This window comes from Zeus faber, assembly GCF_960531495.2.
Source record: "Zeus faber genome assembly, chromosome: 22".
In the NCBI taxonomy this organism is placed as follows: domain Eukaryota; kingdom Metazoa; phylum Chordata; class Actinopteri; order Zeiformes; family Zeidae; genus Zeus; species Zeus faber.
The window spans coordinates 15,819,638-15,832,512 of record NC_137209.1 but is presented as its reverse complement, the minus strand read 5'-3'; the positions used below and the strand labels follow the sequence as shown (position 1 = coordinate 15,832,512).

Sequence of the window (12,875 nt, the reverse complement as noted above, 5' to 3'; positions counted from 1 at the left end):
GTGCTGCCTGTCATGTACAGATGGAAGTGTGTGTGTGTGTGTGTGTGTGTGTGTGTGTGTGTGTGTGTGTTGTGGGCATTAGGGTAGAAGGGTTACACTTATTGTGTTTTTAAAGGAATGCAATGACTTTTCCTTCTTCTTCTTCTCTGGGCTGCTCCCGTTAGGGGTCGCCACAGCGGATCATCCGCCTTCAACACCTTCTGTTCTGTGCATCTTCCTCCCTTACACCAACCGCCTGCACGTCCTCCCTCCCCACATCCATAAAGCTTCTCTTCAGCCTTCCTCTTTTGCTCTTGCCTGGCAGCTCCATCCTCAGCTTCCTTCTCCCAAATGTATCTCTCATCTCTCCTGCACACGTGTCCAAACCGTCTCGGTCTCGCCTCTCTCACTTTTCCTCCAAAACTGTCCAACCTGAGCCGTCCCTCTAATGTACTCCTCCTTGATCCGGTCCATCCTTGTCACTCCCAATGAAAATCTCAACATCCTCAACTCTGCCACCTCCAGTTTTGCCACCAGCCTTTTTGTCAGTGCCACCGCCTCTAAACCGTACAAGCTGGTCTCACTACCGTCCTGTACACCTTCCCCTTCTCTCTTGCTGGAACCCTTCTGTGCACTGACTTTTTGGAGGTCCAATTTATTGAACTCCCTTAAATGAGACTGAGTGATGAAAACAATCGCCAGACTTCGGATCCACAACGCGCTTTGCTGTGCATATTGCAAATTTAAGAACGTGGAAAAAATAGTGAAAATCAGAATTGAACACAAGGAGCTGCGTTGAGAGACACAGAAAGTGTTATCAGTGCTGCATCTTATGGCAGGAAGGAGCTGAGAGAATGTTGCACCGACACGTCCGGTCATCGTCGAGGCGACGTGTTTTAGGGCAGCGAGTTGTAGGCAGAGAGCGGGTCGGAGGGAGCGCCTCCTCTGTCGTCTCTCCATGTAGCCTTTGAGTGGAGCGTGGCACACAAATGCAATGGCATCTATTGTGAAATTTGTATATATCTAAATTTGCAGTAAGTGCAGTTCACTAGCAGCAACGGGGCTGTCTACTACTCTTTAAAAGTCTCCATAATTGGTCATTTTTTGAAAACAATAACTATTATACGATGTTGCTTTCAGGCAAAATGTTGCCTACAGGATGGAGGCATGTTAACAAACGTCAGATTATGGGCAAATTGTTTTATCTTGTATTCCGTCTTTATATACATATGTGGCAGTTTCGCCTGCCACGCGCCACCCAAGTGGCGTTTCAGGACCCTCCGGCACAGAGACACAGAAGATGCGGGGTTGTAAACACCAGAGAGTGGGCCAGTTGGAATTAACCAGGAGCAGATAGAACATGTCACGACGCGGGCGCCTATCCTGAGTGGGTGTGTAGAGGTAGAGTATAGTGTAGATAGAGTTGAGGTAGAGTATGGTAGAGGGGGGTATAGTAGTGTGAAGTAGATTGACGGTGGAGTAGAGGGAGGTAGGATAGAGGGAAGTGGAGTTAAGGTAGAGTAGAGGTAGTGTATAGTGTAGGTAGAGGGAAGTAGAGTCAAGGTAGAGTGTAGTAGAGGTAGATTAGAGTCGAGAGAAGTAGATTTCAGGTAGAGTAGAGTAGAGGGAGGTAGAATAGAGGTAGGGTAGAGTAAAGGGAGGTAGAGTAGAGGGAAGTGGAGTCAAGGTAGAGTAGAGGGATAGTATAGTGTAGGTAGAGTTGAGTTAGAGGGAGGTAGAGTCAAGGTCGAGGGAAGTAGAGTAGAGATAAATAGAGTTGAGGTAGCGTAGAGTAGAGTAGAGGGAAGTCGAGTCGAGGGAGGTAGAGTAGAGGTAAATAGAGTTGAGGTAGCATAGAGTAGAGTAGAGGGAAGTCGAGTCGAGGGAGGTAGAGTAGAGGTAAATAGAGTTGAGGTAGCATAGAGTAGAGTAGAGGGAAGTCGAGTCGAGGGAGGTAGAGTAGAGGTAAATAGAGTTGAGGTAGCGTAGAGTAGAGTAGAGGGAAGTCGAGTCGAGGGAGGTAGAGTAGAGGTAAATAGAGTTGAGGTAGCATAGAGTAGAGTAGAGGGAAGTCGAGTCGAGGGAGGTAGAGTAGAGGTAAATAGAGTTGAGGTAGCATAGAGTAGAGTAGAGGGAAGTCGAGTCGAGGGAGGTAGAGTAGAGGTAAATAGAGTCGAGGTAGCGTAGCGGGAGGTCCCTCTCTTTTGCTGGAACAACAGACATCCCGTTCTTTCAGGGTAAATCTCTCGGACTGGGAAGCAACGTGCGGCTGTGATGTCATCATCGATTCTTTTGTCGTGAAAATGTCGTGAAAATGTTTTATTTCAGAAGCCTCATGTGTTGTGGATGAAAAACCATTTCTATTAATTTCACTTGTTCTTCTTTTGATATATATTTTGCATATATACTGCACATCTATATATATACTGTACACCTATATATACTGTGTCTGTGTCCTTGTGACAACAGGAGGAGAGGGGAATTTTTCGAACTGACCAAGAATAGCCAGTTTGTATGGGCAGACGAAGATCACAGGGATCTATTGAGGTACACAAACACGCACGCACACACACACACACACGCACACACACACACACACACACACCCACACACACCCACACACGCTATAGGTAAAGTTTTTGGTTCCATGTGAATCTTGTCGTTGTTGTTTACTTTTATTTTTATTATTATTGTTATTATTATCATTGCCAATAACAATTTAATGTAATATTCAATATAATCTAATAATATAATCTAATAGATTAATAATAATAACTGGACGCCTAAATATCCCTCAGGATCAATAAAGTATCTCTCTTTACCTACTGTCACTTGTATCCCTATTTAAATTGTTATTTTTATTCTTGATGATGAACTTTAGTCCTGACGCTTGGCGCCTTGGGAATGTCTCCCCCTGTAGGTCGATGCTGATGACTGCGTGCGACATCTCCGCCATCACCAAGCCCTGGCCCGTCCAGAAGAGGGTAGGAGTCAGTCCATGTTTTTTCGGGATATTGGGGGATTTTTATTTTTCCACTTCGCGTTCAACTGCTTGTCAGGCGTGCGTGTGCGAGCGTGTGCGTGCGTGTGTGTGTGTGTGAGCGTGTATTGACTAGTGAGTGCTTATTAATGCAAACTGCTGTGGCCCACCGTCCTCAGTTAACATCTCCAAGAACATACAGGATCACACACACACACACACACACACACAGACACACGGAAATGCCAGCACTAACAAACTCAATTGCATATGCACATTTACGCAGTTCACACAGGAGGATTTCAATATCGACAACGATTTTTCAAAAAAATAAATGTGAACCTCTTATCTGTAGAAGAGTCGGTCCACCTTTCCAGCAGCCTGTATGCACGCCAGGTGAGGACGGGCGCAGTGTTCATTGCCCGCCTTGTGTCCCTCCCCCCTTCCCCCGACCGCAGGTCGCCGAGCTGGTGGCCACGGAGTTCTTCGAGCAGGGCGACAAGGAGAGACAGGAGCTCAACATCGAGCCCATCGTAAGCGCCGCCTTTTTCCATTCCGCGCCTTCCCAAAACGTCAGGTCCGACATTGACATCCGCAAAAAAAAATACGTTTGGCCGGACGGCATACCCAGTGAATTAATGTGTGGGGAAACGACGTAGCCATTCAATTTCAAAATGAGTTCCATTTCAGCTGGGCTCATTTTTGTAACGCAGTTAGCCACGCCCACCTTGAAAAATGACACCTGCCATTGCCCGCCAACTCGAAGGCAACACGTAGGGGAGCCGGGGCAGAGCCGGGACAGAGCCGGGGCAGAGCCGGGGCAGAGCCGGGGCTGCGATAAACGCCGACTAGAAGAGAAAGAGAGGAGACGGGGCGCCCTTCTAGGAAAGGACGGCGTGTTTTTAATTTGGGTTTGGATTTATTTCCGTTTGTTTCCCCCCCAAACGCGGGGGGAAACGTTTCAAACGCGAAACGTAAACATAAACTAAGCGACGGTTCCGTAGAGAGAGACGCCGTCCTTTTAAAAAGACAGGGCGGCGTTTTTACTTTGGATTTACATTTATTTGTTTTCCTTCGTTTCCTCCTTGAAAGAAACGGAACAAGAACTTTCCCACGGCTTCGGTCGGTATGGGACTTTATTTCGTAAAAATTATTATTATTATTTTTTTGTGTAAATACACTTTACTTTTAAATAATAAATCCTGCGCTTGTGTCACTGGGCGATTTTAAAGCTTTTTTTTATTTTTATTTACATTGTTAAAGTTAGAGTTTGTGTAGACTACGTTTACACTGCATGACGCCATGACGATATGTTACAAAAAAAAAAAAGGCATTTTATTTCACACACCTCCATTTTTCCTGTAGTTTTGCCCTTGCTGCCTGTAAAAACAAAATTAAAAAAATCCCCATAAAGTCGTAACTTATATAAAGTGCTTGAAGCGATGTCATACCATATCTAGGGAGGATGATGAATCATGCGACAGGCGCTGACCCCCTTCCTCCGTCTCGACAGGACCTGATGAACCGTGAGAAGAGGGATAAGATTCCCAGCATGCAGGTGTCCTTCATCGACACCATCTGCACACAGCTGTACGAGGTGCGGCCACGCAGCGGCGGGACACAAGCTGATGCAGGAACTAAGAATACAGTGTATCCTGCTGAATATACTGTATACCTACAGAGACAGATGGATAGATTGATAGAGATGGAGAAAGATCAATTCAAATGATAACAATAACATTATCAATTTGTTAAAGTAAATGACCATTATGGGAATTATATATATATATATATATATAGGGTCAGATCTGAGCTTGTGAAGAACACAATGCCGATTTTCTTCCTTTCTGCCGTCTCTCCTCCGCAGACCCTGGCCAGCATGTCGGAGCACTGCTCGCCTCTGTTGGAGGGCTGCCGGAAGAACAGGCATCACTGGAAGTGCCTGGCAGAGCAGTGTGAGAAGGGTGGTGGTGGCGGTGGTGGCGGCGGCAGCGGGGGCGGCGGCAATGGCCTGGTGTGAAGGTGGCGGTAGAAGCAGCCATGTTGAACCCCCCCCCCCCCCTTCCCCCTTTCCCCCTCACTGTTCCATCGCCGTTGCTCAGGCGGAGAGGACTTTGGCACTAAGCTACACAAGTTACGTTCTCTGTTTTGAGGTTTTTCGTTTGTTTTTTTTGTCGTCTTCTTTGCACAGAGTTGACTCTTAGCTGTCAAACACAGATAGTAAAACAAATTCTAACGTAACGGGAGACGGGACTCCAGAGTAGTCCATAAGCGTGATGACCCCGTAACCAGTGAACATTTTACTACCTTAATGCTTTATATATATGATCCACTTGTTTGGACTTTGGTACCGTCCACAACACACAACACACACACACACACACACCATATGATCGTCTGACTCTTTTCTAACATTGTTCACCCTCGTCTTAACTATTGCATATTTATTTTTGTGTTTTTATATTTATTAGGTACTTCCGTGAGTGTAAAGTCATTTTCTCTTCATAGGAAACATCGGGGGGGGGGGGAGTTTTAATATGAAGATGGCCCCTTTTTTCAATTTTTATAAGCGGCGCTATCTAGTGTCGTACCTTACCTTATGTACTTTTGAGATTTGATCCATTTTTCTTTCGTTGTCGCGAAACATAAAGGGCCAAAGATGAGGTGCCGTGTTGTCCGCGGCAACCGGGCCGAGAATTTTCCACTGCCTTCTTTTGATAAAACAGGACCAACTCACAATTAAAATAAATAAATACAATAAAAAACAACAAAAAAAAAATACAAAAAAAAGGGAAAATCTAATTTACCTGGCAACCCTTCCCTGCAGCCAGTAACGCCAATGAGAATCACTGGACCAGACACATTGCCCAAACCTTTTTGCACCATAGAGAATAGTAGTTCATGCTGCATCACTTGATCCTTTCCACAGGGTGGACCAGACGACCACATCTCGTCGTTTCACGCATCCTGTATTTTGTATTAATCGGTCACTCTATACGGTCAACTTTTTTTCCCTCACACCTCTTGAGTAATGCTACGCTTTTTTTTTTTTTTTTTTAAACTAGTTCTCAGGTAGTGGCACCGCCTTCGACCGACAGCACTTGAGCTCAGTGGCATTTTGTCCGGGGTTTGTATCTAGTCTCGTGTCTATGCCCGTCGCCCGCACTGTGAGCGTCCAGATATCAAAGCTTCACCAGGAGAGCCTAGACAGAAAAAAGAAAATAACACTTCAACAAAATAGTCCGGAATCTTTGGTTGAGCTTCCGCCATAGCTCCACTGGGCTTTTTTTTTTTTTTTTTTGTAATCCGGGTAGGGCCGTTCGACCTTTACATTTTCCCCCGGAGAAAAATAAATTAATAATAATAAAAAAAAGGACCTTGGTATGTTTGATGCGTCAAATTGAGCAACAGAGGGGGGGGGGGATCCAGGTTCAGAAAAGTGAAATTCCTGCTTCCGTGGTTTTGCTTTCACTCGGTTGGAGGTTGATTGCTGATTAGCCCATCCACATAGATGAGTGAAAAATACCCAAATCCCTCTCTGAACCCGGGTTTCCCTTGCTCCGATGAGGAGGCCTGACCGTCTTTTTTGATTGTTTTTAACTTGACGTAAAAGGGTAATGCTGGTACGTCGGACATTATGAAGGTGAACAGCGTTTGTGTACGAAGCTGTACTGTTGAACGCCGAGCCAAGTACAGGGCTGATCCATTAAAGGAAAATGCTTCTTTTCTATGTGTTGTGTTGGTCAATCATTCCATGACCACACTGGCTGCACCTTGTGTGGGACGCTGCCACCTTCTGGTCGGAAGCAGGAACTACAGGCGGAGGATGATATAAATCAACAAACGTTTTTATTTTTGGCGTTCCCCTGGTATTATATAAAACGATACAGCAAACGGGGTTTAAGCAAACTAGCTTCTAAAACAGGAGGTAGGATAACTCGAAGAAAGAGCGAGTGGGGGGAAAAAAAAAAAAAAATTATACAGAAGGCCGTTGCGAGCGGCCGATTGCTCACCATTTAAGAGAAAATATTTACAACGTCACAGAAGGACCGGCGTCTCAAAGAAAAGATAGGAAACAATAACAAAAAAAATAAAAAATACAGGAAAAATAAGCAGACACACAAACAGCTAGGGCGGTGCAAGAAGGTGGTGGTGAACAGAGGGGATGGAGGGGTTTGTTTAGGACGTCGTCTTGTAGGCCACCATGCTGTTGACCTTGTGGATGGTGGTGGTGAAGGAGCGCAGGCGAACCTCCTCCGACTGGTCGATGATCTGCGGCCCGGACTCCTCCCACTTGTCCGGCACCTCCAGGTCTTTGTCGGTGTAAACCAGGAGGTCGAAGGCACCTAGGAACGGGTGGGGGCGAGGCAAAAACGACACAAGCAACCACACGAGTGGTAATGTCAGGGTTGGTTCTGGCACTGCAAAATGTCATTTTACTTTATGAATGAATTTATAATCTTAAGTCTCATTGTCTATTATTTATATCTCATTGCCATCTACTATTAGAAGTGTATTTCCAACCATGCTGGGCTGAATGTACGTTTCCCCGGCATAATTCTAAAATAATAAATAAAAAAGTGGTTCTGGGAAAAAAATGTATTACTTTGCGGTTTGAGTAGCAACACCAGGGGGAATGTCACAGGTTTTCAATGATCTCGTTATTTCAAGGACTTTTCAGGCACTTCCGCTCAGAAGGGGGGTATTTTCAAGGGATTACCGAACGCCATCTCGGAGGACGAAATTTAAGCATTTCAAGCAGTGCTTGTATTTGTTTTAATTCCAATTACGTGCTCTTTATCTCCATGAAAAAAAGGCGACGGTCGAGCGATAACCTGCTCTTGACGGAACGAATGTTTAAAAATGTGTCCCGTCGGACGCCATTTAACCGCGGCGAGGAGCTGCAGCAGGGCGCTCGGTTTCTCAACAGTCTTTTCCTCATCATTCAGTGAGTTTGCGCCCGGAACGCCGATAAAAGACGGCAACCAAAAAGAGACCTGGGTTGAGAAACAGCGAGCCCGTCCTTTAAAGCAAAGCGGACTCCTCTGCCCGACGAAATGTGAGAAATTCCGAGTTTTGACACAACACACAGGATGGCTTACAGGCCGCCTGCAGCAGCGGCAGGAAGGTGACGGTGGCCGTGACCTGTCGGATGACGGAGCGGATCTCGTCCTGGATGGTCTTGATGGACTTCTCTCTGGGGACGCTGGGACGCGTGGATAAGAACAGAGGTCAGAGTCGGGGAATGCCCGGGCTTAAGAAAACGGGTCTTCCGGGCAGCGGCGGCGGCCTACCTCATCCCCTTGGCCGACTTATCGCATTCAATGTCGAATTGCCACCTCTCCAACACCTCATTGGTCTCCAGGCACGTGATGACCAGAACCAGCTTCTGCACCGTGCAGTCATACAGCCACTCTGTCAAGGGGGGTAAACGGGAGAAAGGCCTTTGAATTGTTGTCGTGCAGTGAGGTCAGACGTGAATTATGCCCGGCAACACCCAGTTAATGCACCATAGTAGTTATGTCAAATGAATTTCAATTTCAAACTGTGGCAAATTTGTTTCAATTGAATTTAAATCAGGGATCTCCAACTGAAATGAGGTTGTCTTCTCCCGTCTACTTTTTTTTTTTTTTTTACACCGTGCATTAGTGAATTCCCTAATACTGTACTACGTCTGTTAGAAATAAACAATCGGTCATTATATTCTGACAAGTAAAACCGTGATTTTTATTATTTTCAGTTTGCGGGCCGGATTAACAATATATTAAACATGCAGTGGGGCTGCTTTAAATTGTCTCTCTGGCCTGTAGTGTGAGACCTCTGATTTAAATGTCACTATCAAGAATATATGAACGCACAAGGAGAGACATGACCCTCAACATTTGCAAAAAATAAAAAATAAAAGTAATAATCACTTCAAATAAATTGTTCACATCGATCAGCTGTGATCAACACTTTGCTGACTGAACTGGCAACCCTATTGGACCGCTGCGTCGGCGGGAGTCGCCACATGGAGCTCACCCGTGAGCTGGGACACCACGCTGCCCAGGTAGCTCTTCAGCTTGGCGTCCGTGGTGAGCTGGAGGCTCATGTCGTAGTGGGTGACTCTGGTGAAGGTCTCCGGGGGATAGATGCCTCTCTGGTACAGAATGCTGTTGATGCCGAACGCTGCGACAGGGGGAGAAGTTGGTTTCGTTATTCGGTTGCGCCTTCCGCCATTCCGAAATTTGACATCTCGCTGCATATATGTGTGTGTGTGTGTGTGTGTGTGTGTGTGTGTGTGTGTGTGTGTGTGTCCTCGACGCTCGAATCTCCCCCTTTGGACTCACGGGCGAATCGCCTTCCACTTTTACAGGTAAGCGACCGCCTAAGAATCCGGTTCGCAATCTGCAAACCCGCTATTTAGGCGCCGAGAGACGCGTCGGCCCGTGCGGGGGGGGAACGCGCCGAGTCAATCGTGAGCTTGGTCTGTCGCCGTTGAAGGCGAATGGGGCGAGGAAGAGCCGACGGTGGTTTCGTGCTGCCTTTTGTGAGGCCTTCTCTCCTTCGGTCGATCGTTTTCAAAACACTGCCGCCGGCGGCGGCGGGGGAGGGGAAGGGGGGGTACTTACAGAAAAACTCTGCCACCAACTCCGCGCTCCCTTTGAGAGTAATTCCTTTCAGCGTGCTCGTCATTTTTCTCTCTCTCCCCCCCTCCCCGCCAAAAAAAAACCAAACCCAACAAACAATAAACTAAAACGTCTTGTGGTGCGTGTGGAAGGGGGTGGAGGTGGCTGCCTCGGCTCCCGCTGCTGCTCGTCTCCTGCGCCGGGCGCCCGCCGTCCGATTCGAATCTAGCGGCGTCGGCGGTTCGTCGCGCCTGCGCCTGCGCCCTTGGGTCCGGCGCGCACTTGATGACGTTGCGGCGGCGCTGCCGGGAGGCGGCCGCAGGAGGGAGCGAGTGGACGACGACGACGACGCTGCTGCTGCTGCTGCTGCTGCTGCTGCTGCAAAGCACCAATTGCCATCAAAGTATCGATGCCAGGGTATTTGTCCAAAAAAATATGAAGAGATTATAGAATTTATTATATATATATATATATATATATATATAATCATTATACGATAATAATGATCTATTATTGTCATTAATGATTATTATAATAATACATATTTGATATTGTCTATATTGGTCAGCGCTGTCTATGCTTTTTACCTAGTGTCACTTTATTACAGTTTTGTTTTTTTTAAATGATATATTTTTCACAATCTTCCTTTTTAAATCTATTTGTACACAGTATATCAGTAAGCCAGCAAAATCGGCGGCTGCATCTATTAAACTGCAGATTTTTATTTTTTTTTTTTATTGCTGTATTTTATGTTCCGTTTTAATCAGGGCCCTGCATCTGAGAAGTTCTTTAAATTTTATGGCTTAAAGTATATTTAAGAGCAAGTACTGATATATTTTTCCTTCAGTAAACAATCTTGGTTGTGTGTGTGTGTGTGTGTGATTCAAGATTTTTTTATTTGTCACATACATATACATACTTCCATACATATATGCAGTGAAATGTAATGCAACGCACCCGGTGATAGCACACAATATGTCCTAGGAAAAAATAAAAAGTAGAAAATTCCTTTCTAATAGACCGACTAACTGACTCCTAAAACGTAATACAGTAAGTGGAATACGTATAGAATAAGATAAAAATATAAAGAATAAAATACAATAAAAATAAATTGAAATAAAATGGAATAGATAGAAGGAATATGCCTATGTATATACAGATGTGTGTGTGCGTGTGTGTGCGTGTGCGCGCGAATAGAAGCGTGCCCCACCAGCCGATATCTAGGTCCCGTTCCCCTGGTCAGAGAGACAGCACTGGGGCGTGTCAGATGAGATCATCATCTGTAGCTCATTCAGCAAACTCTCTCTTGGCATTGAAAGGTACTTTCCCAATCACAGACACATTCCCGTCTCATCCCTCCCCAAGCGCGCAGCTCTGCATGGGAAACGCGCGCACACCCAGACGCACGCGAAGACACTACGCGCCAGGTGTGCTGTGAAAATGTCTTAAACTCCTTCTCAAATGAATGAAAAATGGAGATGAGGGATTGTGTCGCAAGATCAAAAATTTGCCGAGCTGCACAAATTCATCGGTTCCAGGCAGAATAGCAGCTCTGCGTCATCACAATGAGCTAAGCACACAGTTCGTTTGCACACAGTGTCAACTATGATACACTGTGTGTTGCAAGTACACACTCGTCGCCATGCGTGTCACGGTGCGGGAAGCACGGTTGCGCATGGGAGTTTACGAAACCCGCGTGGAGAGAGGATCTCTTGTTCACCGCGCGAACAGGCGAGTGCAAGTGAGGAAATACTGTATATACGAAGAATTAAAACAAAAAAACAACTATTTTTCGATTCTCAGTGTTACAAATACTGTGTGTGTGTGTGTGTGTGTGTGACCTGTCTCATGGTCTGAGCTTGAGACTTGGCAGCTCTGCTATCTTCTATATACATCACCATTTAGCAGATGCTTTTGTCCCAAGCAATCATTACTCATACGCCGATAGACGCAGCCGCAATCAGCGGTTTGGTGTCTTGCTCAACAACACTACAACATGCTGTCAGGAGGAGCTGGGGATTGAACCTGCAACCTTCAGATTACTAGACGACCCACTCGACCTCCTGAGCTCCTGCCCGTCTTGTCATATGCATTCTTATTTTTACTTATGCACCATGACATATTCTTCATAATTTGTTTGTTTTTTTTCTTAATTATTTCTGAAGATATACAATTGTAGAATCGCATTTTGTACACGGAGTTAGTTTATTCCCCAAAGTGGTATTAAACAGTCGCTCTAGTCTCGACTGCATGGCAAGATTATCATTATCGATATTTTAGCGTTGCAAAAACCCGACTCGAGCCCAGTCCCCATGTGAAACTACACAAGTCGTCACCTCAACAATCCACTGTCGGTCGAAACCAGCTGGCCTGCGGTTTCATTTCCAAAGACCACAATTCTAGATTCATATTTCATGAGAGAGACTGTGGCTGCTGGCGGCCTGCCAATTCCTAGCCCCCTCTCTGTCTCGCTCCTTCTCGCTCTCTCTCCCTCTGTCCCTCTGTCTGTTAATCATGCTCCAAAACATGCTAATTTCACCTCCAAACCAAAAAATGCAGCAATTGCGCCCAAAAAAAAAAAAAACAATGGCGTCACCGAATTGGCTGAATTCGTCCCCGGAGTCGTTTTCTGCGGATTTTACGACAAAGGCAAACGTCGGGCTAAATGTGTCGCAACTTTTTTCTGAAGCTGGTCACGCCTGCGGACATTGGCCCGACTCGCCCCATAATGCACGCCTGAGCCGAGGAAGTTTTGGGCGTTTCCTGACCGACTACACACACACTAGGACGCAAACTAGGATTAGGTGTTGTCCCCCCGTATGATATAATGAAGCGGTTGCAGCGCATTCCCAAATTAGGTTAAAGTTGCCGGCCAATGTTACACGCCAAAGACTGTGTGTGTGTGTGTGTGTGTGTGTGTGTGTGTGTGTGTGTGTGTGTCCAGAGTTCTGCAAATAACGCATGGCGTCATCTCATCACATGCTCTCGTGCGAGGATAAACACGTTGTAATTGTGATATATATACACGTGTGAATGTATATATCTATATATTTACAGAGTGCACGATGGGGTAATGGCTGGTGTTGATCTCTGCTTTGTTCTGACCGAGCTTTCACTCAGAGCGCTTTGCAAGCCTGGCGCCACGTCGGTTCTTCATGTTGGGTTTGTAAAGTACTCTTAATATGAATTCATTGCTCGTGCCAACGCTGAGGCATCTTCTCATTCTTTTAGTGTGTGTGTGTGTGTGTGTGTGTGTGTGTGTGTCCCCGTAGCCTAACACAGCGGAGATAAACAGGATATTAAGGGAT

At 45.9% G+C, this 12,875-nt stretch overlaps 1 protein-coding gene across 1 annotated transcript; it reads right to left on the bottom strand.

Annotated features, from left to right (window-relative positions):
* Nucleotides 1-6,791: 6,791 nt before the first annotated feature.
* mad2l1 (MAD2 mitotic arrest deficient-like 1 (yeast)) lies at nt 6,792-9,751 on the bottom strand. Its single transcript, XM_080023454.1, has 5 exons — nt 9,571-9,751; nt 8,981-9,127; nt 8,254-8,374; nt 8,062-8,165; nt 6,792-7,305 (listed from the first exon to the last, which is right to left on the bottom strand). Exons 1-5 carry the CDS (start codon nt 9,632-9,634, stop codon nt 7,139-7,141), a joined length of 603 nt encoding a protein of 200 aa, XP_079879580.1. The 5' UTR covers nt 9,635-9,751; the 3' UTR covers nt 6,792-7,138.
* Nucleotides 9,752-12,875: the final 3,124 nt, after the last annotated feature.